This window comes from Pristis pectinata, chromosome 5, assembly GCF_009764475.1.
Source record: "Pristis pectinata isolate sPriPec2 chromosome 5, sPriPec2.1.pri, whole genome shotgun sequence".
In the NCBI taxonomy this organism is placed as follows: domain Eukaryota; kingdom Metazoa; phylum Chordata; class Chondrichthyes; order Rhinopristiformes; family Pristidae; genus Pristis; species Pristis pectinata.
Genome location: NC_067409.1, coordinates 83,158,687 through 83,185,196, shown reverse-complemented (window position 1 = coordinate 83,185,196; position 26,510 = coordinate 83,158,687). Strand labels below are relative to the sequence as shown.

At 38.3% G+C, this 26,510-nt stretch overlaps 1 protein-coding gene across 1 annotated transcript in view; it reads right to left on the bottom strand.

Annotated features, from left to right (window-relative positions):
• LOC127570262 (oxysterol-binding protein-related protein 10-like) overlaps nt 1–26,510 on the bottom strand; it is a 118,075-nt gene that overhangs the window by 87,184 nt on the left and 4,381 nt on the right. The window contains exon 2 of the mRNA XM_052015613.1: nt 2,393–2,568. Coding sequence (XP_051871573.1) covers nt 2,393–2,568 — 176 coding nt within the window. The remainder of the gene's footprint in view (nt 1–2,392; nt 2,569–26,510) is intronic.

Below are 26,510 nucleotides of genomic sequence, written 5' to 3'. Positions count from 1 at the left end.
TGACCCTCAAGTAAACTGTCTCTGTATGAGAAAGCATTTTGTATTTTAATAATTTCCTGAATAAGCAAAAATCTCAACATTTCTTGCTCTTTGTGTTAATTTCATTTTCCAAGTCCTAACCCAGAAAATCTAATCATCACTCTTCAGAGGTATACAATGTACTAGGTTCCCACATAGCTATTCATTATAGCAAAGTAGTTTCAGGATCTCAGTCACTTATATTTATACAACTTCTGATTCTGGCATTATCTTGATGAACCCATTATACATTATGATTTCTATAGGTTTAAAGATCTAAGGTTTGTTGTCCATAACTGCACACAGTTCCCGACCAATAGCTTGGATAAATGCATCCTTAACTCTTTTCTACTGTAGTCTAGGCCTTTATGATTTTAATTATTTCAATTCACTCTTCTCAAAAATTGCATTCACTTCCAAACATCCCTCTATTCCATCACACTAAGTTCTTTTCATGTAATACATAAACTTCATGCTGGCAGTTTAGTAGGAAAAAAACAGAATATTTTTGCATTAGATTATACAGTATATACCATCTGTGTATTAATTCTGCTATGTTGCTTACGTCTGAGTCTTTTGTGGTTCACAATGTCTGCTAACCATCTACTTTGCATCAAAAATTCAATATCATTCTTGTGCCTATCCAAAGCATCTAGATATGGAGAGCAAAAACTGCTTCATCACAGGCTTCACCTGTATGCCACTTCCAATTCATTTCTATCCAAGTTATATCCATTAGCCTTAATCTGCTTTCCAGTCCATCAATTTTCTATCAATACTAGTGCATTACTTATTACTCACCTGATTTTCTTTTTAAGAGGACTCATAAAACAGGTTAACAAATGCATTCAGAAACGAAGTACACAACCCTAATCCATTCCCAATTCTACTGCATTGCCAAAACACTTTTTGACAAGTTCATCACCATAAACATCAACTCTAATTCTAGGTTCACAGATGTCATTAGGATTGAGTATCTCAGCTGCTCTTGTTTTACTGCTTTTAACAGAGTGAAGTTCATGAGGTAACCACACCTCTAAATATTGTAAATTTTAAGTTGCAAATTATGGATTTCAAGTGTTCGCCCAAAGGTAGTATTAGATGACAAGTCAACAGGTTTGTTATGGTACTCAAACTTATGGCAATGTTTGTATTAAACTGCCAAAACAATTCACATCCTGAAGATTGAAACTCAATGCTCATGGCTGTTCACGTTCTAGGCAAGAGAATGATGGGTGATCATTAATAATCATATTAGGAGTTTATGCTGTTAACTACCATTTTTAATGCTCTTAATAGTCAATTAATATGTAAATATATCAGCTTCATGTTGGAAGATAACCACAAGATGCTAATTCAAAAAGATCAGCCAGAAATGACACTTTCTCTTTGTCACTGCACTTATTTTAGATTTGTATATTAATAACAGTGCCTACCATTAAGACATTATTTTTACTTCAAAATCTGATCATTATATACAACTGGAAACCGCAGAGAGACAAATTGTGAGGATTTCTGGAAAAAGGAGAAACTCTCCTTTAAGCTAAAGAACTGACAAACATAACAAATTTTGAAACAGAACTCTGCAAAAAGAAAACTTCCAGGTTGAAATTTATAATAGGACCAGAAAAAATTGCTAAAACTGATGGTAATAGAGGAGGATGGGCTGGGGTTCTTTAGATACAATAAATTTATTTCACTTCTTGCTTTAAATCTATTTCACCTTTTGTTAAGGTTTGCTGCTTGTGGGATTCTGAAAACTCCTATTCAGTCATAGATACATACACACACATTATACATTTTCCCACTTACCCCAGTGGTTTTTAAATAATACATTTAATATTTTCCACATCAATTCAAAAATTTCTTCACCATCTGGGCATCAAAACACACAAGATTATTAAGAGCTTCTTAAAAAGCTTGAAGTATGAGAATATTTAATTTAAAAATATTTGTATCCTTCTCCCTCACACATTTTCTTGTTCTGGTATGGGAATATTTCCATTTTTAAAGATTATATTTTCTCCTTTCTAAGAGTCACCACTCCAAGTTTCTAGCTGCTTTAGGGACTCCTCCAATAATGGATTACTATTTTTATTTCATGAACTTGAACTTCCTGGAAACAAAAATGGAGCCATCAAGTTGACGTGCAAGTTTCCATACAATTTCATAAAACGAAACAGGCCTAACCACCATGAAGTGAAATTCAAATAGACTCATTATATTTTTATAATATAACTTTAAATATACATAATATATATAAAAATATATGTAACTTCTACAACTTGATTACAATCACTAACATTCTTCTGGATTATCCAAGAATGAAATTTATGCAGTATTTTCCTATTAAAAATGTAATAGTTTTCAGTACCTCTGAGTTTATACAGTTCACCACTGGCAGCTTGAACTATAAACATGTGAGAAACTTCATCACTGGGCGAGATCACTGCACCAGACAAATGTAGAATTCCTCGTGGCTTCTGACCTTTGCACTGCTCGTTTACAAAGTACTGCAGTACGCCCAACTCACAGTTCAGAACAAAATACCTGCATCACAAAAATATTTTGCATTAATATTTACATCAGCAACTCATTCACCAGAATCATGCAATACATTTTAAGCCACAAAAATATATTTCCACTTTTGTTGAGCTACCTTCTTGAACCACTGCATTCCTTGAGTTGTGGGTATGCCCATAAAGCTGTTAGAGAGAGAGAGTGTTCCAGGATTTTGACCAAGTGACAGCAAAGGAACAGCAATACATTTCCAAGTCAGGATGGTGGATGGCTTGGAGGGAAGCTTCCAGGTGGTGGTGTACACAATCTTGATGCCCTTGTCCTTCTAGGTAGGAGAGGGTGTGGTTTTGGAAGGTGCTTTCTAAGGAGCCTTGGTGAGTTGCTGCAGTGCATCCTGTGGATGGTACAAACTGCTGCTACTGTGCAGCAGTGGTGGAGTGAGTGAATGGTTGTGAATGTGGTGCCTCTCAAGTGGCTGCCAAGTCCTGTATGGTATCAAGCTTCTCGAGTGGAATAGAAGCTGCACTCATCCAGGTAAGTGGAGCGTATTCCATCACATTCCTGACTTGAACCTTGTAGATAGTGGACAGGTTTTGGGGAATTGGGTGGTGAGTTACCCACCGCAGGATTTGTAGCCTCTGACCTGCTCTTGTAGCCACATTGTGTACGTGGCTACTCCAGTTCAGTTTCTGGTGAATGGCAACACCTAGGATATTGAGAGTGGGGGATTATGTTGCATTTACATCCTGCAGAGGCATGTAAAATGTTTAATTTTCTGAAGTAAGCAATGTACTTACACTAGTAAAAAAAGAGCATGAAGTTAGTGCAGTACACTAAATTCATACATTGCCATGTTGCTTGCTTGTTTTCAGTTAAGAACTCATTTGAACTTCACTCAATAAAGTCCATATTTGTTCTACAATATTTTCTAACATATAACTGGATATTTTTCCCTGTTGGTTCCCATGTAGCTTTTCATTCACCACCGCCCCCCCCCCCCCCCCCCCAATTTACTAAAAATCTTTTTGCCCCTTCCCATCTTAAATGGAACAGATTCTTGTGTTTTTATTTTCATAAACTGCAAATCTCAATGCAAAATGCAACTTTCAAAATGTACAATTTTGGATATATATGAAATGGAATCTTTCATTCTCAACTTTAAAAAAAATGTCTAAAAGCAGAACAAACCTACTGTCACTTTTAAAGAATCAATTCTGCTACAACAGATCTATGGTACATTAAAAGAGAAGCTCTGAATCATAGAATGTTCCATTTAATTTATTTTGGAATTGCTGGGAACTAAAGCAGAGCCAGCAAACCTCCAAAAACTCAATTAGATATGAAGTGCACAGTTTAACAACAAAGGCTATGAACATAAATATATGAATGTCTGAAAAAGAAACTGTACAATTAGAGTGGAGTATAGTAAAAGAAGAATCCAACACCATTGTAAAGAAACAATTTAAAATCAGTGTAGTACTGTGGAACTCCAGGTGTTTTACAAAGCAGCAAAATGTTTTGTCAAGAGAACTACTAAAGAACAATGACAAAATAAATTTGTAAATAGAAGACATGGGTCACCATCTCTCCTTTGCTATTACACTTCCCAATAGCATACCTCAATTTCATTATCAGTTAGTGTATTACTTTTCATGAGAAAGTTTGCATTTAAATTGGAAAACTGAATTTAGAAAACATTTTGGAAGGCATGAAGCCTCAAGAAAAATATTTTTTCAGTTTGCTTTTTTTTGTTTTATCTGAAGACATTATACAAGCTACAAATCATGACACTTTGAAATCTACTACAAAATCCTAGGTTGAAATAACATTAGAATCTAATTTTACCTTGTAAATAGAGAAATACATGTGGTATAGCTATGATAGTGAAAAAGATTTTTTAAAAATCACAAATCATACATTATTAAAAAGTGGAAATAAACTGTTGGAAATAGATGAATTTTAAAGGAAGGCTAGTGTTTGAAGTTTAAAACAGGAGAATCATTGGAGTTAAAAACAATTGTTTGTAAAGTATGAACTGCTGGAAGAGTTTCAGAAAGGATGCAGCTTATTTGAAACCATATGTGGAGTTAGGTGGAGGGGAGGGAGAGGAAAATGAATATAAAAGGTCAGAGTATAGATAAAGCAATTGGAAACAGTTAAACCGACTTGAACTGCAGCTTAAAACCAATTAGACACAGAGCTTCCCCAGTGAAACAAAGGACTGCAGAAGCTGGAATCTAGATAAAAGACACTATGATGCTGGAGGAACTCAGCAGGCCAGGCAGCATCCGTGGAGAAAAGCAGGCGGTCAACGCTTTGGGTCAGGACCCTTCTTCAGGACTGAAGATAAGGGTAAGCCCAATATATAGGGGGGAAAGGCAGAGCAGTGATAGGTGGACAAAAGAGGGGAGGCAGGGTGGGCACAAGGTGATGATTGGTAGATGCAGGTAAGAGATAGTGATAGGCAGGTGTAGGGGAGGAGGGGAGAGCAGATCCACTGGGGGATGGGTCAAAGGTAAGGAAAGAAAGGAAAAAGGGTAAAAAGGACATAGGCTGGGAAAGAAGGGAAGCAGCAGGGTGGGTGGGTGGTGGGTGGGGATTACTTAAAGTGGGAGAATTCAAAGTTCATGCCAGTGCCTGGTACAAAGTTCAATTGATAAACATAATAAAATCTACTAATTGGTTTGGGGGAGTGGGGAGGAATCTAGCCATTTGTATGAAATCATGTGAAACAAAGGAAGCACTTGATAAAAATTAAATGCAAGATTTAAAACAAATCAAGCAAAGAGTTCTTTACATGATTGTGATACTGAGGAATTCACTTTCAGAGCTGGTGGTCCAAGAATAAACAGTCAAAATTCAATATTCAAGTCAACATATTGCATAAATAGTTGAGGAAATACGGGGAGGGATCAAAATATGAGATCAAAACTGCTTTTTGCATGAAAGATAAACGTTGATGAAGTATATTAATGCAATTTTGATAAATTCATTGTATGCAAATGAATTTTGCAATAGAACAATTGCTGGTCAAAGGCTTAAAGTAATTCAGATAAAGCTAGGACATAACCATAAATGCTACAGCCAATTAGAAATAAAGTAAGCTGACAGAGAACTAGAATTTCAATTATGAAAAATTAAGTAGTCGGATCATACAGTTAAATTTGGCTGAAAGCAAAATAATTATTAATATGGTCAATAACTTCTTTCTTATCCAAGGCAGAATAAATTCTTTAAAAAAAACAATTTACATTGTGGAGACACAAGAAAGACTACAGATGTTGGAAATCTGGAGCAACAGACAAACAAAATGCTGAAGGAACTCAACAGGTCAGGCAGCATCTATGGAGGGAAATGAACAATGTTTCGGGCCAAGAAGTTGTTTTGGGATGATATTATCTGCATGAAGGTGAAGCATCATCATTTCTAACTTTATTTGGATGGGCAAATTACTGCTGCTGGTAATTTAATGTTGGTATCATCTTCCAGGAGAGATTAATTTTCACATTATGAGAGATGAGAAAGGGTGACTAGGTTACAGGGTTAAGCAATAACTGATTTAAAATTCTCAGATCATTAAAAATCAGATACCAAGGTAAATGTTTTGCAGCTATTTTTCAGATTTCACAGCTGAAGATACTAAAGTGGGAGTAGTGTTATATAGTGGTGGTAATAATATGTATTGAGTAAATTGCACAACTGTTTTGAGGCCTATAATCTGATATCATTTATGCAAGAAGCTGAAAATGTAGTTTTTAAAAGACTTCATTTATAGTGCATGGAAATTGCTCACAAGGCTAGCATTTATTGCCCATTTCAAACTACCTCTGAAAGGGAATGGCAAGCTGCCTTCAAATGCTGCAGCCCACCTGGTGAGGATAATTCCCATGGGACAATGGGCTAGGGTATTCTAGAATTTAAAACTAAATTAGGAATAACAAGAATTTCAAGCCTGAATAGTGTGCAACTTGGAGGGAAATTTGTAGATGGGGTGTTTTTGTGTGATGCTGCCCTGACCCTTAAGTTTGGGAGGTGCTGTTGAAGTCAATATAGCGAGTTGCTGCATTGCATTTTGTATGGTACACATTGGCAGCCATAGTGCACTGGTGGGGGAGAAAGTTCAGGCTTAGGGAGGTGGATGGGATACTGATTAAGCAAGCTTCTTTGTCCTGAATGGCATCATGCTTTGACATTGGAACTACATTCTGCAGGTCATAGAATCATACAGCTTCAGCCTAACTCATCCATGCTAACTGTTGCCCAGTGAGCTAGTCCCATCTGCCCACATTTGGCCCATAACCCCCCAAACCCCTCCTATCCGTGTACTTATGTAGATGGCTTTAAAATGTTGCTAATGTGCCTATCTCAACCACTATTTCTGGCAGCTCACTCCATATTGAAGCTGCTGCCCCTGATGTCCCTTTTAAATCTCTCACCTCTGATCTTAAACCTATGCCCTTTTGTTTTTAGCACTCCCTCCCTGGAAAAAAGATGATGTGCTTTCACCCTGTCTATGCCCCTCATGATTTTGTATACCTCTATCAGGTCACGCCTCAATCTCCTACATTCCAGAGACTAAAGCCCGAGTCTACATAACCTCTCCCTGTAACTCAGGCCCCCCAAGTCCAGGCAATCTCCTGGTAAATCTTTTCTGTACTCTTTCTAGTTTAATAACATCTTTCCTATAATAAGGTGACCAAAACTGTACACAATATTCCAAATGCAGCCTCACCAACATTTTATACAAGTGCATCATAACTTCCCAATTCCTATACTCAATGCCCTGACTGATCATGGCCAGCATACCAAATGCCTTCTTCACCACCCCATCTACCTATGATGCCGCTTTCTGTGAACCATGTCCCTCTGATGCATAACATCCCCAGTGCCCTACCATTCACTGTGCAAGTCCTACCCTGGTTTGATCTTCCAAAATGCAATATCTAAAGTTTATCTGCATTGAAAGCCATTTGCCAATCCTCAGCCCACATATCTAGCTGATCAAGATCCCCCTGTAATTTTTCAATAACTTCTACACTATCTAAAACACCTATTTTAGTATCATCCGCAAACTTACTAACCACGCCTTGTACATTCACATCCAAATTGTTTACATAAATTACAAACAACAAAGGTCCCAGCACTGATCCCTGTGGCAAACCACTAGACACAGGCCTCCAGTCTGACAAACAACCCTCAACCATCACCCTCTGCTTCCTAACACTGAGCCAGTTATCAATCCAATACGCTATCTCCCCCCTGGATCCCATGTGATCTAATCTTCCAGACTAATCCACCATAAGGGACCTTGTCAAAGGCCTTGCTAAAGTCCATATAGACAACATCCATTGTCACAAACCAGCAACAAAAGAAACACACTGAGCATGATTCAGTGTTAAAAACTATTTTATTAATCACTACTTATGATAATATGTAAAATAAAAGTAAAAATGTTAGTATGTTAGAATTCAAAAATGTTAAACCTCGAACGTTAACCCCAAAACTAAACTCTTCGTGTGTGTGTGTGACAAAGTCCAAAACTCCCAGTTCCGGAATGGTTCTTAAAGTTCAGTTCCGCAAGCCATAAGGTGAAACATGAGCAAGGGCTTCTTCAACAACCACCGTTGTCTGAAGATAAGATGTAGATGTAGAAAAACATAGAGAAAGTACATACGAAATCCAAATGTTCCACGATGGAACCCAAACGACACTTCAGTGTTTACTCGGTAGTGACTTCCTCACCCCGAAAAGCATCCGAACCCTGGTCGTCCACATACAAATACCTGTTTCCTTCTACAGGTCAGCAACAAAGTGAACTCCACCGGATTACTTCCAACTTCCATACATGGATTTCAGTGGCAAACACAGTTATTGTTTCTCATCCATCGATAGAGAAAAAAAGCAGGCTGGTGTCTCTCTCCCTTCTCTCTCTCTCCTTCTTCTGACTTCTTCAACAACGTCATTACCTCCTTTATCTTCTATTGACGTAAGCACGCCCCACACACACATACACACACACACTCTATCTTAAAGGGACTTTCACTGAGTCCGTAACACCTCCCACCTAAAAAAAAATTTTTCCCAAGAAAATTTTAACCGCGCATACAGTTAGTAATGTTAATAATTATCATGCTACACAACTACAGACTATCAGATTAGTACAGATACATGTTTCCCATTTAACATCGGGAAAGACAATCAGCAATCACATTATCTTTGCCTTTAATGTGAGTTATCATGAGATCAAACTCTTGCAAAATTAAACTCCAGTTTAACAGCCTTCTGTTCTTGTTTTTGACTTGGCTCAGAAACACCAATGGGTTATGATCTGTATACACAGTCAATGGTTTCTGAGCGGTGCAAACATATACACTGAAATGTTGCAAGGCTAAAACAAGCGACAGTAATTCTTTCTCTATGGTGGAATAATTCTTTTGATGCTCATTAAATTTCTTTGAAAAGTAAGCTACAGGATGGTCAATATCATCAAGGTCACCCTTCTGCAACAACACAGCTCCTGCAGCTTCATCACTGGCATCTACTGCTAATGAAAATGGCTTTTCAAAGTCAGGTGTTTTGAGCACAGGATGGTAGCATAAAATGGCTTTCAGTTTCTCAAATGCTTCTTGACAAGAATCTGTCCAAACAAACTTTACTCCCTTCTTCAGAAGATTAGTTAGGGGAAGAGCAATATCAGCAAAATTTTTACAAAATTTTCGGTAATATCCAACCATTCCCAAAAATCTTCTAACAGTCCTCGTACCTGTGGGAATAGGGAACTCAGATATTGCTTGAACTTTTGCCTGAACAGGAGCTTGCTTGCCTTGACCTACAACATAACCAAGATACGTCACAGTGGCATGGCCAAATTCACTTTTAGCCAAGTTAACTGTAAGGTTAGCCTTGGAAAGTCTTTCAAACAACCTTTCTAACGTAGAGATGTGATCTTCCCAAGTATCATTCCCAGTCACTAAGTCGTCAATGTAGGCATCTGTATGTTTTAACCCATGAATCACTGAATTAATCATTCTTTGAAATGTTGCCGGAGCATTTTTCATTCCAAATGGCAAAACATTGTATTCATACAATCCAGAAGGGGTTACAAAGGCTGAAATTTCCCTTCCTCTATCTGTTAATGGAACACACCAGTACCCTTTTAATAGGTCAATCTTTGTAAGAAATTTTGCCTTTCCCACTCTGTCTATGCAATCATCCACTCTAGGAATAGGGTAAGCATCTGACTTTGTTACAGCATTCACTTTCCTGTAATCTGTGCAAAATCTAACAGTTCCATCAGGTTTAGGTACAATAACACAGGGCGAACTCCAATTTGAAGTAGAATGTCTAATAATATCATTTTCCAACATGTATTTTATTTCCTGATCAACTGGTTTACTTTTTTCCACATTCATTCGATATGGGTGTTGTTTGATTGGTTTTGCATCCCCAACATCAACATCATGGGTAATTATCGATGTTCTGTTTGGAACATCTGGGAACAGATTTTTAAATTTTAAAATTAATTCTCTCATCTGTTGTTTTTGTGAAACTTGTAAATGGTCCAACTTCGTTTCAAGGTTCTCCAGGATATTTTGGTTTTTTAGTTTCGATGGAACAATATTTGGTCTAAATTGGCCTTCCTCAACATCAACATCAGGCATTCTAGAAACAACCTTTACACCATCCACCAAGGCCACAACTGAATCCCTCTCATAATAAGGTTTTAGCATGTTTACATGACAGAGTTGTGTTTTCTTGCGTCTATCTGGTGTTTTGATTATATATGTTAGATCAGTCACTCGAGATTCAATAACATAGGGTCCAGAAAAACGAGATTGCAAGGGATTATTTTGGCTAGGGAAAAATACCAACACCTTTTGCCCCACTGCGAATGTCCTAGGCCGAGCACGTCTATCAAAATATGTCTTCATTCTTATCTGGCTTGTTTTCAGATTCTCTCTCGCTAGCTGGCAGACTCTCTCCAACCGAGTTTTAAATTTTTGGACATAGTCCAACAGACTCAAGTGAACTTCCTCATTAACCCATTGCTCTCTCAACAACTCCAAAGGTCCTCTCACCCTATGTCCAAACACAAGCTCAAACGGACTAAATCCTATTGACTCCTGGATGGATTCTCTAACGGCAAACAAAAGTAAATGGATACCTTCGTCCCAATCCTTGGTGTTTTCAAAGCAATAAGTCTTCAGCATATTTTTGAGAGTAGAATGAAATCTCTCCAGAGCTCCTTGAGATTCTGGGTGATATGCAGATGATACAATCTGCTTTGCTCCCAGCTCATAGACTATTTGTTGAAAAATTTTTGACATAAAATTACTACCTTGATCAGATTGGATTTCTTTTGGCAAACCAAACAAGGTAAAAAATTTTACAAGAGCCTTTGACACCGTCTTGGCCTTAATATTTCTAAGGGGTATTCCCTCTGGAAATCTAGAAGTGACACACATGATGGTTAACAAATACTGATTTCCAGTCTTAGACTTTGGTAATGGGCCAACACAGTCCACAATCACCTTCGAAAAGGGCTCCCCAAAAGCAGGAATTGGTTTCAATGGAGCCACAGGGGGTTTTTGATTTGGTTTACCTACCATCTGACATGTGTGGCAGGTTCGACAAAACATCACCACATCTTTTCTCAAACCAGGCCAATAGAATTGTTTCAAGATCTTCCCTACAGTTTTATTCACACCAAAATGACCACCCAAAGGCATACTGTGGGCCAGGTTTAAAATCTCATCCCTATAAACTTTTGGAACAACAACCTGATGAATAACTTCCCATTCCTCAGTAACAGGAACATGAGGAGGTTTCCATTTCCGACATAGTATCCACTTGGCACTTTTTCAATCTCCTCACATGAGAGTGCTTTTTCTTTCAATTCTGTCAATTCAGGGTCCTTTGTCTGTTCCACCATAAAATCCTTCCTCGACAAAGACAAATCTTTAAATTCAGGCTCACTATAAGGATGTTGATCCTCCAGTGAAGACAGAAAAGTCTCAGATAAGGCATCATAATTTTCTTCCTGTTTAGGACTGTCACAAGGAACCACATCAGACTGCACCGGACTGTCTGTCTTGGCTAATTCTCTAGCTCGAGTCACCGCACATGATGGGTAAACATCTGGATCATTCTCAGACTCATCAATCCTTGGTTTGGTTGTTAACCGTACCACAGGATCACTTTCTCCATCTGCAAGGTCATTTCCCAATAACAAAGAAACTCCTTCCACTGGCAAACTAGGTCTTATCCCTATCTCGACTGGTCCTTCTACAAACTTTGACTTTAAAATCACCCTGTGAAAAGGGACAGACATGGTCTCACCTGTAACGCCTCGTACTAGATTTACTTCACCAGTGTCACTTTCTTCACCAAAATTTAAAACACTGTCCAGCAAGAGAGATTGACTAGCCCCAGTATCTCTAAGAATTTTCACTGGCACCTGGGGTGACTCATCATTCAGTGAAACAAAACCCTTTGATACATACGAACGGAATTCTTTTCTCACCTCCTCCAACTTTTCCGCTTTTCCCTCTTGCAAGGACTGATCTTTAACAGCATCTCCTAAACCTTTTTGATTTTTAATTGCCTGAAAGCAAGCATTGGGCCCAGCTTCCTTCTTTTTCTTCAAAAGGGCACAATTAGATATCACGTGGCCAGGTTTCCTACAGTAATAACAAGTACGCTCAACAGGTTTCTCCAGCCCTGGCTTCTTTTCATCTTTTCCTTTTTGATTACCTCCCAATTTAATCTCCGGTTTACCTGGATTGTCTTTGTAACTCTTTTGAAAGGTTTTAGGTTGTCCCCATTTGGATTTATGGGTTAAAGCATAATCATCTGCCAACCTAGCAGTTTCTTGTAAAGTTTCCACTGCCTTTTCATTTAAATATGTTGTTAATTCAGCTGGAACACATCTTTTAAAGTCTTCCACTAGTATCAATTCTGTCAATTTATCATAATCCCCATCTACATTTTTAGCCAGGCACCATCGTTCAAAACATATTCTCTTTCCATTGGCAAATTCCATATAAGTCTGATCTGCAGATTTCCTCAAGTCTCTGAATTTTTGTCTATAAGCCTCAGGGACCAATTCATAGGCCTTCAAAATAGCTTGCTTTACCTTGGTATAATCAGCTGCATCCTCAGCAGACAAAGCAGAATAAGCTTTTTGAGCTTTACCTTTAATCACACTCTGTACCATAAGAGCCCATCCTTTCCTTGGCCAGTTTGAACTCACAGCAACCTTTTCAAAATGTTGGAAATACTGATCAACCTGATCTTCTTCAAACGGAGGGACTAATCGAACCTCCCTGCTGGCTGAAAAACCATCTTCAGAATCAGATTCCAAACTCCTACGCTTCATTTGTAACTCATGCTGCCTCTGTTTTTCCTTCTCCTCTGCCTCAAACTTTAACCGAATTAGTTGCCGTTCCCGTTCAGCCTCTAACTTCATCCGAGTTATCCCTTGTTCGGCCTCTAATCTCTTTTGCTCTCGTTCAGCCTCTATCTTTAACTGGGTTTGTTCTCGTTCAGCTTCTATCTTTGCCAGCTGCACCTGTGCCTCAGAAATTGCTATTTCACTGCCAGGAAACTGTTTTAACACTTCCTTCTCAAACACCTTCTTTTCCACATAATGGCCAGCTATCAGTCTCTGAATATCTGCCTTTCTCATAGACTGCTTTACTTCTGTAAGGTTTAGCCTTGTAGCAATCTTTATCAAATCATCCTTTTTCGCCACCTCCAATCCCTTTTGGGTTGGTGACTCCAAAAATGCCTTAATATCCATTGCTGCTGGTTTCCACACACACAAGCCAATTAAAAAGAATTTATCAGACCTCCCTCAAAAATCTTTGGATTGAATCCCGAACGAATCTCGTTAACCTTGGGAACTATCCCGGACGAGCCCCCAATTTTGTCACAAACCAGCAACAAAAGAAACACACTGAGCATGATTCAGTGTTAAAAACTATTTTATTAATCACTACTTATGATAATACGTAAAATAAAAGTAAAAATGTTAGTATGTTAGAATTCAAAAATGTTAAACCTCGAACGTTAACCCCAAAACTAAACTCTTCGTGTGTGTGTGTGACAAAGTCCAAAACTCCCAGTTCCGGAATGGTTCTTAAAGTTCAGTTCCGCAAGCCATAAGGTGAAACATGAGCAAGGGCTTCTTCAACAACCACCGTTGTCTGAAGATAAGATGTAGATGTAGAAAAACTTAGAGAGAGTACATACGAAATCCAAATGTTCCACGATGGAACCCAAACGACACTTCAGTGTTTACTCGGTAGTGACTTCCTCACCCCGAAAAGCATCCGAACCGTGGTCGTCCACATACAAATACCTGTTTCCTTCTACAGGTCAGCAACAAAGTGAACTCCACCGGATTACTTCCAACTTCCATACATGGATTTCAGTGGCAAACACAGTTATTGTTTCTCATCCATCGATAGAGAAAACAAGCAGGCTGGTGTCTCTCTCCCTTCTCTCTCTCTCCTTCTTCTGACTTCTTCAACAACGTCATTACCTCCTTTATCTTCTATTGACGTAAGCACGCCCCACACACACATACACACACACTCTCTATCTTAAAGGGACTTTCACTGAGTCCGTAACACCATTGCCCTATCTTCACTTATCCTCTTGGTTACCTCCTCGAAGAACTCCAAGAGATTTGTCAGACAAGACTTCCCATCCACAAAGCCAAGCTGACTGTCCTGAATCAGACCCTGTCTCTCCATATGTTGGTAGATCCTGTCCCTCAGAATCCCCTCCAGCAATTTACCCACCACCATTGTCAGACTCACTGGCCTGTAGTTTCCTGGCTTGTTTTTGCTACACCTTTTAAACAATGGTACCACATTAGCCACTCTCCAGTCCTCCAGAACCTCACCTGTGACCAGAGATGAAACAAAAATCTCTGCAAGGGTTCCACAATTTCTTCTCTAGCTTCCCACAAGGTCCGAGAATGCACCAGGTCAGGCCCTGGGGATTTATCCACCTTAATGCACTTCAAGGTCTCCAATACCTCCTCCCTGCTCATTTCTATGTGGTCCAAGACAACACCACTCATTTCCTTAACTTCCATTGTTTTCTCCACAGTAAAAACTGAAGAGAAATATTCATTAAAAATCTCTCCTATTTCCTTTAGTTCCACACACAGATGGCCATGCTGATCTTTAAGGGAACCTATTCTCTCCCTAGCCACCCTTTTACTCTCAATATACCTGTAGAATCTCCTGGAATTTTGCTTCACCTTGCCTGCCAGATCCTTCTCATATCCTCTTTTTGCCCTCCTAACTTCTCTCTTAAGTGCACACCTACACTTCTTGTAGTCATCAAGAGATTCATAATTCCCAATTGCTTATGCGCAGTATAAGCCTCCCTCTTTTTCTTAACCACAGCCTCAATACCTTTCGTCAACCAGGGTTCCCTAAGCCTGCCAGCCTTGTCCTTCACCCCAACAGGAACATGCAGGCCCTGAACCCTTGACGTCACACTTTTAAAGGCCTCCCACTTGGCAGACGCTCCTTTCCCTGCAAACAATCTTACCCAATCAACCACTACAAGGTCCCGCTTAATGGCTCCAAAATTTGCTCTGCCCCAGTTCAGGACCTTATCCTTCTCCATAACTATTTTAAAACCAATAGAACTATGGTCATTGGTCCAAAGTGCCCGCCAACAGACACTTCCACCACTTGCCCTATCTCATTCCCCAGGAGGTGGTCCAGTGTTGCACCCTCTCTAGTAGGTCCCTTTATATGATCAAGGAAGCTTTCTTGGATACATTTCAGAAATTCCACTCCACTGATACTATCCTATTATGTTTACAACTAGCTGCAATCTCGCTACATATCTGCTTCTCCAATTTCCAATGACTTGTGGGGGGTGGGGGGGGGGCCTATAATACAATCCCATCAGATTGACCATCCCCTTTCCATTTATTTCTACCCATATAGCCTCACAGGATGATCCCCCAAGAATATCCTCTCTAAGGACTGTTATGTCCTCTTTCACCACGAGGGCAACTCCCTCTCCTCTCTTACCTGCATCTGTCATGCCTGTAGCACCTGTATCCTAACACCAGGTAACTGGAAAGGATTTCAAACTCTTATCTTCTTGATGATGGACAGGTTTTGCTGTGTCAGAAAGTGAGACCAACCTTTGTTGCATTTGTGCCCACAATATTAGTGCCTGGTTCAGTCGCCCCAGCAAAATGATAAAGATGGTAAACACAACAATGGTAATACTCTTGAATGCAAGCGGTGAATGGTCAGAAGTTAGTGATCATCATCTCACACTGGTGTACATGAATGCCACTCATCAACCATGTTTAAATGTTGCCAAGGCCTTGCTACATCATGCACGAATTACTTCATTATCTGAAAGAAGCTGCAAGCAGAATTGAACATCGACAATAGAAAGGGAAGATCTTTGATGAATGAGTTAAGTCTGGTTAGACTGAGAACACAAGCTATTGATTTGCATTTAATCTTCCATTTGTGATTTGGCTATTTGCAGCAGACTTGAGATTCATGCAGTCCCACTGCTTCAGGGAAGGAAATCAGTCATAGGTGAGAAGCTGGAAAGGATTTGATATCATTTCCAAAAGTTTACCATTTGGGGAAATACTAGCAAAGATATAATGATTGGAGGTCATGTTTTATCATTGAGAAAATTAGTTTATAATAGCATTCCAGCAGAACGTTATTCTGAATTCAAAAATTCTTGCATTGCCTACAGAACGTTAGCTTAACGTCCTGTCTTTTGCTGTCCAAAGGAGAGATCAGAGCACTGGTTATGATCTAATATCATTAGGCTCTGTGCCAAAGTACCAAACACAGGAAAAGATATGCCTCTGAATTTAATTGTAACAGTGTTGAAAGCAGAAACAAATTGCCCATTCTCCATTTTGTCTTCCATAATCTTTCAACATTCCAAAGAAACTATGGCCCCAGAAGACTCTGATCCACTCTTTACCACCACTCACACCTCTTCCCATACGTGTAGGAGGTGCAACCTGCTATTTCACATCATCCAGAGCCCCAAACACCCCTTTCAGCTGAAATAGTGTATTGTCCACAAGTATAACAAATTTCTGGTAATCATGTTAATTTTCTGCCCAAAATCATACAAGTTTCAATAACACACTGTATTTATCCTAAGCCAAGCCAAAATGCAAGCCTCATTGTAAGACCGACATAAGGTTAATTGAAACTGTGCGAAATTCCAACAAGTACCTGAAAAGGAACTCTGCAATTGATCAGCTTCCAAATACTTACACAATATAGTAAAATCTCAAGAGCGGACGACTGTCAACAGTCAAAAATGTTTGAAATGTAAGAACCAACCCAACTTCATTTATACCACAAGATCTGCTACCTCCACTTTATTTAAAAAAACAAGCCTATTTGACCTTGCTTCTACAACAGGCACAATTTTGGACTCATGGTCAAAGTGAAATTTAAAAGACTGAAATCTAAAAAAAAAACTTCCAGACGACATTGCCAGAAGTATGGCAGGACCTTTGCAGCAAAATACTGAGCTGCTTTGAGAGAAGTGACCTTCATGAAAGCTGGATGAGACACTGCAATCAAATTCCAAAAAGAATGCAAACTTTAGAACTAAAGTCATTATAAACTGATGAGTGTAATATTCTGACAGAAAACTATTTTTTTAAACAGATAGTTAGAACATTGCTGCGTTCTATAGATGCTGATGCTCATCATAATGCCCTACAAGCCATACTCCAGCATGAGTTAGATCAAGTAAACAATTCAACATGTAGAAAAAGCCAAAGCAATTTCATCTTCTAAAGCAGAAAAAGTACAAAATACCATCCAAACTTTTGAAGGCAAGCAAGAAAGCTTGCCAGCTCCATTGTGGCTGTGAGGGAGAACAACCACATCAAAAGACTGATGGATAAAAAGACAATCATTCCTGAAGAGAGCAACAACTAGTGTAAGATATCCATGATGAATTTTGTTGGGAAGAGTTGTGCGAGTTTTGCTCAAATGGCTCAAAACTCTAAATCTACCCCAAGTACCAGTATTGTTTCAAGGTTGGACATTCTATGACCAATGTATGCCCCAGGCATTGCACTTACTGCAAGAAAAATGTAGAGGAAAGGATAGAACCACTGTAGCAGTTGTAAACCCACCAAAGGCAATTACCACCTTCAGCAAGATTACCATTTACAAGATCTCATCTAAAAGAGGTAGTCTGCAACATTCTCTCCAGTTTTTGAGACTTTCCTGATGGAATAAAAGCAACTATCATGTACCATCAATATCTCACTTTAAGATGCAGCCACATCCTAAAGGCAGAGTCTTTGCCATCTTGTTCTGTTCTTAAGTATGCTTTGAAAAATGATCAATCTGGAATATTTTCTGAAAGCAGTATGAATGGCAATTTTTTAATACCAGACAACTTCAAACCAAAACTAAGATTATTCAACTTCATTTACTATCGCAGATGACCCCATGTTTGTGCCCAAATAATTACCAACAGTTCTTGATGAACAAATTCTCAGCTGCTACACCAAATTCAACATGGTTATCAGCACTGAGACATTGTTCTATCACAAGGTCCTGCCATTTCTCCAAATATCTGTATGGGCGATAAAGTGGAACATACCTACTATCCTGGGTCAAATGTTGCCAGTTCAATAATGTCTCCTGGGGAATGGGATGTGCACCTTGAAAAAGCCTTGGTCACCTTCAGCAAGCATTCTGCATGTCTAGAGCTGCAAGCTACTAATTGCAATTAAGGTGAAAATCAAGCCTGAGCCCTTGGCATTTTGCAGCTGTGAAAGTTTGACAAGAACAAATTGAACACAGCTTCGCTGCCTTAAGATCCTTGGGACAACTTTGGTCCAGGCAAATTCTTGAGATCATTAGCCAACCATCCATATGTATTGTAGAGGGTCGTGGCTGTCATGTGACAGCACTACCCACTACCTGGTTGGAAGACACACCACTACAAATCAAGGTTTGGCCCCGCCCCACCCATCAGCGCACACCTGACCATTGGCCCCTTTAAGTACCTTTGCACTTGGCCTTTGTAATCGATTAGTCCTTGTGGGCACCGAGCCATTTGCCCCCTGTAAGTTACCTGGGCTGGATCCTCCAGCACTATAAGGGGCGCCACATGTGCTTGGCTCGCTCTCTTTTGCCATCTTCGAGGGACCACCCTGCTTCACTCCAGGCCAAGTACCGTGGAACAGCGCTGGAGAAATCATTGGTGAGGTGTGCACTGTTAAAGGGTTGGGATAGTTTTAGTTCGTGTCCCTAGTAGCATAGAGCCATGCCTGCACTGAGTCAAGGGGTGGTGGGTATCGTATTGTTTTTCCTTGATTGTATATACCTAGTTCATTGTGTATGTCTATGTGTATATGTTATTCCCGTTACCATTTTCCCACGTTCGTCTTTTGTAAATAAAATCATTTACTGCCAGAATGTGTTCAGAGTCCTTGCCTTTGAGACCCATCGAATCTGTTTTGTCACTCACAACACCATGCAGATAATCTTTGCAGGCATTGCTGCTGGTATATGCCTCAAATGTGACAAATGTAATTCAATCCAAGGAGATTTTTCAATTCATCCTGCCCATCCTGTGGACATATATTCCAAGGTACCACTGTTCCACCACACCTCTCAGCATCCTCCCATTTATTACATTTTCTCTCGCCTTGTTCCCACCTCCTCATATGCACTTGGATTCAAAGAAAAATTAAGACAAATTCATTCACCTCTTGTCCCTGCTGGTCAATAAAAAAACTACCCAATCTGTTCTAATCTTCTAGCACTTGATCGGTAGCCTTACTGATTATAGATCTTTACAATGACCTAATGACGTTAAAAGTAGTGGATATATTGGTTGTTGGCTTCCAAAATTCCCCAGATAGGAAAAAATGTCTGGGGGATTAGGAAATCCTAACTGTAATACCCTTATTCAAGGAAAAAAGAAATTTGTAAACAAACGTTAGAGAACATGTCATTGGGAGAATGCTCGAATCCATTATTGGGTAAGTAGTGACAAGACATGTATAAAATCAATAAAATTCAGGTTGACTGCTTAATTACATGAAAGGGAAATACCGTTTGACAAATCTTTCGGAATACAATAAGCAGAATAAGGGGAACCAGCAGATGTACTGTATTTGGATTTCCAAATTATACTTAATGAATTGTCACAAAAGATTACTGCAGAAGAGCTCATATTGGAGGTAATATATCAGCAAGGGTAAAGTATTTTGCTCACTAACAGAAAACAGAGCAGAGGAAAGTCAAGAGTTTATGCAGACAGGTAAGTAAATTGAGAATAGTTACATGAGCCATGATCTTACTGAATGGTGGAGCAGGCTGAAGGACCCCATTTCTATGTTTCATGTTGTGATATCTCCAATAATTTTAAACCACATCAAGATGTTAGATGGCCCTTTTACCCTTATTGTGCCATAAGACTCTTGGTTACAATGCATCTTAAAACTATATTTAAAGTTTAATTAAATATGTGCCAAAAGAGAACATTAATCGTATTGGTAATCAAACAAAAATATGAAGAGAAAAGATTAAACAATTTTCTGTTCCTCCTTTTAATGCTCTGTTCAGTCATTTAATTCTAATTGTTCTCTTCATTTTATTTAAATTCAAACAACTGTGGAAAATTCAATGAAGTAAAAATTTTGGTAGGTACAATAACGGAGTAAATTAAACATTATAACAGGAGTAATACCATCACTAAAACTTGAAAGAACAATATTACAGATAGTCATTAAATACTGCATCTCTGATGGTTCATTATCATTGCAAAAGGCCTTGTGGTGAGGTTTCCATTCACAATACATATACAGTTTATATTTGGTAAAGGTGACTTTTCTACTTAACAAATATCCAAGATTGGTTTCCTTGACAAAACTACTTACTTTAAAAGTCAATGTTTGAGTCAACTCCCTTTCTCCAAATATAAGCTATGTGATTTCCTATGACCTTTAGGAATATTTGCTATTTCTAGCATACATTAAATATTTTTGTTCGAATCCTATTCAGGTCCAGAAGGAATATCTGAAGGTACTGGGAAGAGAGAAGATGAAAGGGCAGATTGTGAAAGAGGTGTTGCTTCTTCTATGTTGCACAAAGTTCCACAGGATGGGAAGCAGTTGTTGGGATAATTGTGTCAAAGTACTTTGAAGAGGAAATGGTCTTTGTGGAATGGATTAGTGCTACTTCCTAATCATGCACCAAACTAGAAAACTGTCATGAAATGGTTCCCCAATTTTTACATTCAACCTCTCTATTGAAACTTCTGGGATAGACAGTCAAATATCACCTATTATAAAACATAGAACAGTACAGCACAGAATAGGCCCTTTGGCCCACAATGTTGTGCCGACATAGCTAATCCCTCTTACCTACAGGATGCCCATATCCCTCCATTTTCCTCTCTTTCATGTACCCATTCAAGCCCCTCTTAAAAGCCCCCAATGAATTTGCCTCCACTACCCTATCAGGCAATGCATTCCAGGCATCCACCACTCTGAGTAAAAAAAACTACCCCTCACGTCTCTTCTGAACCTACCCCCTCTCACCTTAAATGTGTGCCCTCTGGTATTGGATTGCTCAATAATGATAAAAAGATATTGCTTGTCCACCCTATCAATGCCCCTCATAATTTTATACGCTTCCAACAGATCGCCCCTCAGCCTGCGTCGCTCCAGAGAAAAGAGCTCAAGTTTGTCCATGCCCTATCCAAATTCTATGCCAAGATAGTCCATTCTATTTGAAATGGCAGACTTTTTGGCACAACTGGTGTTGGTTGGTAGGTTTTAGGGAGCAATTAAAAGTCAAATCACACTGTTACAGATCTGGAATCATATGTATGGCAGACTCCCTTCTCTTGAGGGTACAGTGAACCTTATTGGTTTTGATGAAAATTGAACAGCTTTATGACTTTCATTATTTCTATGCTGGAATTCAAACTGGCCTTGGGATTACTAGTTCAGTATGCTACAGTTCTCTAGACCCATATTTAGTTTCTTTACCAGCCCCATACTTATCTCCTTGTCTTGCATGTGAATCTCCATCATTTAAACAGGCTTACCTTTGATCCTATCACACTTTCATTTGTTCTTTCCAACCTGCCTGTGCACTTGCTCTAAAAGAAAGTCACGTCAGTATCTTACATAAAGAACTCGATCTAAAAGTTGTTATACTTTTTGATAAAACAGGAATGAAGCTAGATCAATTGTTCAAAATCTGAGACTGATAAATTGTTAACCATGAAATAATTCTTTGGGATATCAGAGTAAAGCATAGGGTTATTCAAGGCTGAGGGTGCTAATTGGTCTCCTCCTGTTCCCATGCTCTATTTCTTCCTCCATACATGCTGTCAGCACGCAGGTTAGGTAGTACTTTTTTTTAAATGATGATTTGGCTATTGAAATGAACTATAATGTTTGCAGTTTGCTTATTTCCAAATTCTAAATTATAAGATATTACAGGTGTTGTCACTGGAACAGAACGTTTGCTTTTGGAGATCTGAAATCTTGCAATGGTATCTTTCCCTAAAATGCACAGATTATTGATTTCAAAAAGTTGCTCACTGCACAAAAAGTTTTTAAAAAATGCAATAAAACTTTTCTAGAATGCTCTCTAGGAGTCACTATTATTATTCTGGATATACAGAAGCTATTTTTACCTGACTTTGATTAGCAAGGACATCAAAGATTTCACATTTTCTAAAATAGGAAGCGTTATCAATTACAGCAAAAAAAAATCAGCTAGAATGAACTTTACATTTCCCATATGCATTTTCTTTACTGCTCATGGGACTCCAGAGTTCTTCAAACATAGATTATCTAGATATCAAGTTGGCATTACAATTACATTTGCATACAAAAACAATTATGCAAAAGTAATTGCACAAAGTTCATACTTAGATTCCAAATTTACTATTCTTGTGGGATGTGAACTATATAATGGAAGTATAAGCAATTATCATTTTGACTACAAAAACTCCATAAAACATGCTCAAGGCCAAGTGATAGTCAGTTGTTTATCAATCTTTTCTGCAAAATGGATCCTTAGGAAACTGTTCAAATGTCTAAAAGACAGTTACATATACAAAGGAAAACAATCCTTAATCCACAGCAAAAGAAGCTTGTGTCAAAAAGATGAGAAAGTTATTTTTATTATGCTGCAATTTTACTGACTTCAGAGTATCAGAAAGCACTCCACAACCAGATGATGTATCACAATTCTGAACTGCTGTTAACGATACAGGAGTCACATAAGCATACCAAAGAAAACATTTGTGATGTTGGTTAAGGGATCACTGTGGTCATGACAGACAAATGTAAGAGCGCCATGGGGTCCTTTAACTCCACTAAGAGAAGGCACATCATTCATAACTCATCTGAAACATAGCAGTCTCTCAGTCTTTATGAAGTGAGTATTGAGATTTTGTACTCTGGTACTAAAATAGGGCTTGAACCCATCACATTCTAACTCAAGACAAGTATTCTACCACTAGCACCCAAATACATATTCCAAGATGTAAAGAAATGTTTGTGTGAACTTAGTGAAGTATATTAGAAGCTGGTTAAGAAATGAAGGCCTTTCTTCCAAGAAACTGCCAATAAAAGGCATCTATACAGGTGAATGCTTATTTTTTATTCCTTCCACATAAATTCAGAGAATTAACAGATATCAATGGCACTCAACTATATGGTGACCACCTACAGCTAATCAGGAATTCATATGTCCAAATCCTAACTTTATTTATTAATCAATCATTGAAAATGTGACTTGTATTTTAACACACATTGCAATCTCAGGTTGATTGACAATCTTATAAAATGCAAATCGAATGCCTAAAAATTGATTTTGCAAGCATTTACGTACCTAATGACTGAATAATCAGATGGCATGTAAAAGCACTTCTGTGTCTTATTTTGCATAAGTGTAGTTTACTTAATAAAATTGGTCTGTTCATGGCTAAACAGTTCTCCCTGTAGCATTACTGCAAATAACCAGGAATTTCTACTGGCTATCAATGAAATACAGCCAAGGAATATAAAAATTCACTTGGAGGGGTGGGGAGCACAAGCATCTCACAACCCCAATGACTCTTAAAAAAACTTATTTTTTTATATTTCAGCAGTCATAATAAAAAAAATTAAAATGCACGGTTTCATTAAACCTTTTATGCAGATGATTTCAATATTACCAAGTGGCTGTCAATCCTTCTTTGTCAATCTTATGTGCTCTGTTTTCAATCTGAACCATTTTGAATCAAGTTACTAACAGCTAACACCATTCAACTATTCACTTGTTTTAAATCAATTAAATCTGTACTATGAACAGGTGCACAGTACTGCAAGACAATTTTCCAGCTTAAGCAAACCATCAGCTATAGACATCAGGCCAAGTTAAAAATGAAATTGGGACTAAAATTAGAGAAATGTTTACTTGGATGGAGCAGTGAGGCAGGACATACCAGGGCAAGATGGATAAAAATAAATAAAGGGAAAATATTTTAAAAAATCCTCCACTTTAAGAATCAACTTTGGATCATGCATAGTTGTCTTTCTTTTCCTCTTAGCACTTTGGTTTCTCAAGCTTAAACATTAAGTAACCAAAAGAGCTTAATACTCTAAATCAGCCACTATGATATGCACAAGGTGGCACATGGAAAAACTCAATTTTTCATTGTCATAAAATTTTCCTCTCTGCAGCAACAGGGATAAAATGTATACCTGACAATATGCTATGCTCGGTGGTATTGCCATGTTGTGAAAAGAGACTTTAGAACATAGAACAGTAAAGCACCGATTAGCCCATGATGTCTGTGCCATTCTAATCTAATCCCATCTGCTTGCACACGGCCTATATCCCTCCAGCCCCTGCCTGTTCACGTTATCATTTCTGCTTCCACAACCTCCACTGGCAGTGCGTTCCAGGTACCTACCATTCTCTGTGTAAAAATAACTTGCCTCGCAAATCACCTTTAAATTACAACCCCCCCCCACCCCCCACCTTAAACCTATGCCCTCTGGTAACTGACATTTCCACTCTGGAAAAAAGACTATCTACCCTATCTGTACTGCTCATAATTTAACAAATCCCATCAAGTTGCCCTCAGCCTCAATGCTCCAGTGAAAACAAGCCAAGTTTGTCCAACCCCTCCTTATTGCTTATACATTCAAATCCAGGCATTTTCCTGGTGAACCTCGTTTGCACCCACTCTGAAGCCTCTGTATCCTTCCTGGGGAAAAAAATAGTTGGATTGGATTGGATTTGAGGATCGGAAAGACATTATGCAAACGTCTCTTCCATGATTAAAACAAAAGATGCAGGCATCCACAGTCTAAAGGGGAAGTGAACTGAATGCTCAGCTTACATCCTTACATCTTTTCTCAAGTAAATCAGAAAACAGGGCCAATGCAAGATCTGCAGATAGGACAGGAGATGTTTGACAGGGTGGGTAAGCAAGAAGTAATGGAGCCAATGCATCTCTGCTGCTGTTTTCACTGGATTCAAGGCTCTGAGTACCATCCCAGATGCTCCATCTCCATTTTAATTATTCACAAACAAGAAATTTCCAGGTGTCATTTTTATTAATTAATACTGTATACTTGTAGACATCAAAAGGAAGAAAGAATCAATCTTGGATCTGATGCCTGTGTTAAATATCAATATTCCCAAGCTCAACTGAAAATTTGAGGGAAATTTATTAAAGAGGACCTAACCTTTAATATTTTGTTGCAAAAAAAAAGATCTGATGTAGAAGTATAAAAGAAAACAGAGCAAACCACATTTTGAAAATCTAACTGGCACAATAAAGAATCATTCTTGTATCCAGTGGCAATAATTACTATCGTATCTAGGTGATGAAACTCTGAATAACAATAAAGCTCTAGCTATATAGTGAATGCCAAGATCTTCTTCATTTGGCAAAATGGATCCCAGTTGCTGCTGAAATTAATAAACAATGCTGCAGGCCTAAGAGGCAAAAAAACAAAATCAAGTAAATAATAAAAATGTGATTACATTAATAAAAATAAGAAAGAACATTGCTCTCTTATTCTTAATCATGAGTTTAGGTTAGATTAACAGATTACTTCCCCCTCCCACATCCCTACCACCAATCAGAAATCGGAACATTTTTCTTTAATAAAACATGCTAACCTGTGAAAATGTAAATAATTCCTTCAATAAACAAAACCATGAAATCAGCAAGTATTTTCCCTTCTTCTGATGTTTTCATCCAGGGAAGTATATTTCTTTAAATTTCTAATTTTCGGAAAGCAAACTAGCAATACTATACAGACCATCTCTTTAAAAAAATATTGAAAAATTTTAACTCAACAACTAGTAATCACGAAGCCATTTGAAACTGAACCAATTGGTTCAAATCTCTCCTTAATGTCCTTCAACTCTAGAACTGTCCCCACCCCTTATCATTCTGTAAACTGCTGTTTCAATCCAATTTCCTTAATGAAGCCTTGGCTATCTATCTTGAATCACCTTTCAGAAATGCAGCATTGACTGTGTTTACCACTCCCACAGTTCTATGTAATAGAGGTTCTTGTTGAAAACTGTTGCTACCAAGTAAATGTTTTTCTAGTTCATCGTGATCCTAAACTAATGCTTAAATATGAATGGTTCTCAGTTGCTGGTATTCCCCATGCTACCAGTTCTGCATTTAAAAATTGTTCAAACAAATTTCTTTACAGAAACATGCTCACTTGAGCTTGATAGGATATTAGAATAATTAGAATTTAAATTGGCATAATCAAATTTAGACAAGAGAATGGGGAAATCAATTAGTTACATAGCAAAACTTCATTAACATGTTGCTAAAGAAAATTAACTATTACAAAGCAGCCTTCTTATACTGACACTACATAGAATATCATAACAGCAGCCATTATCGTGACACATATTTATCAG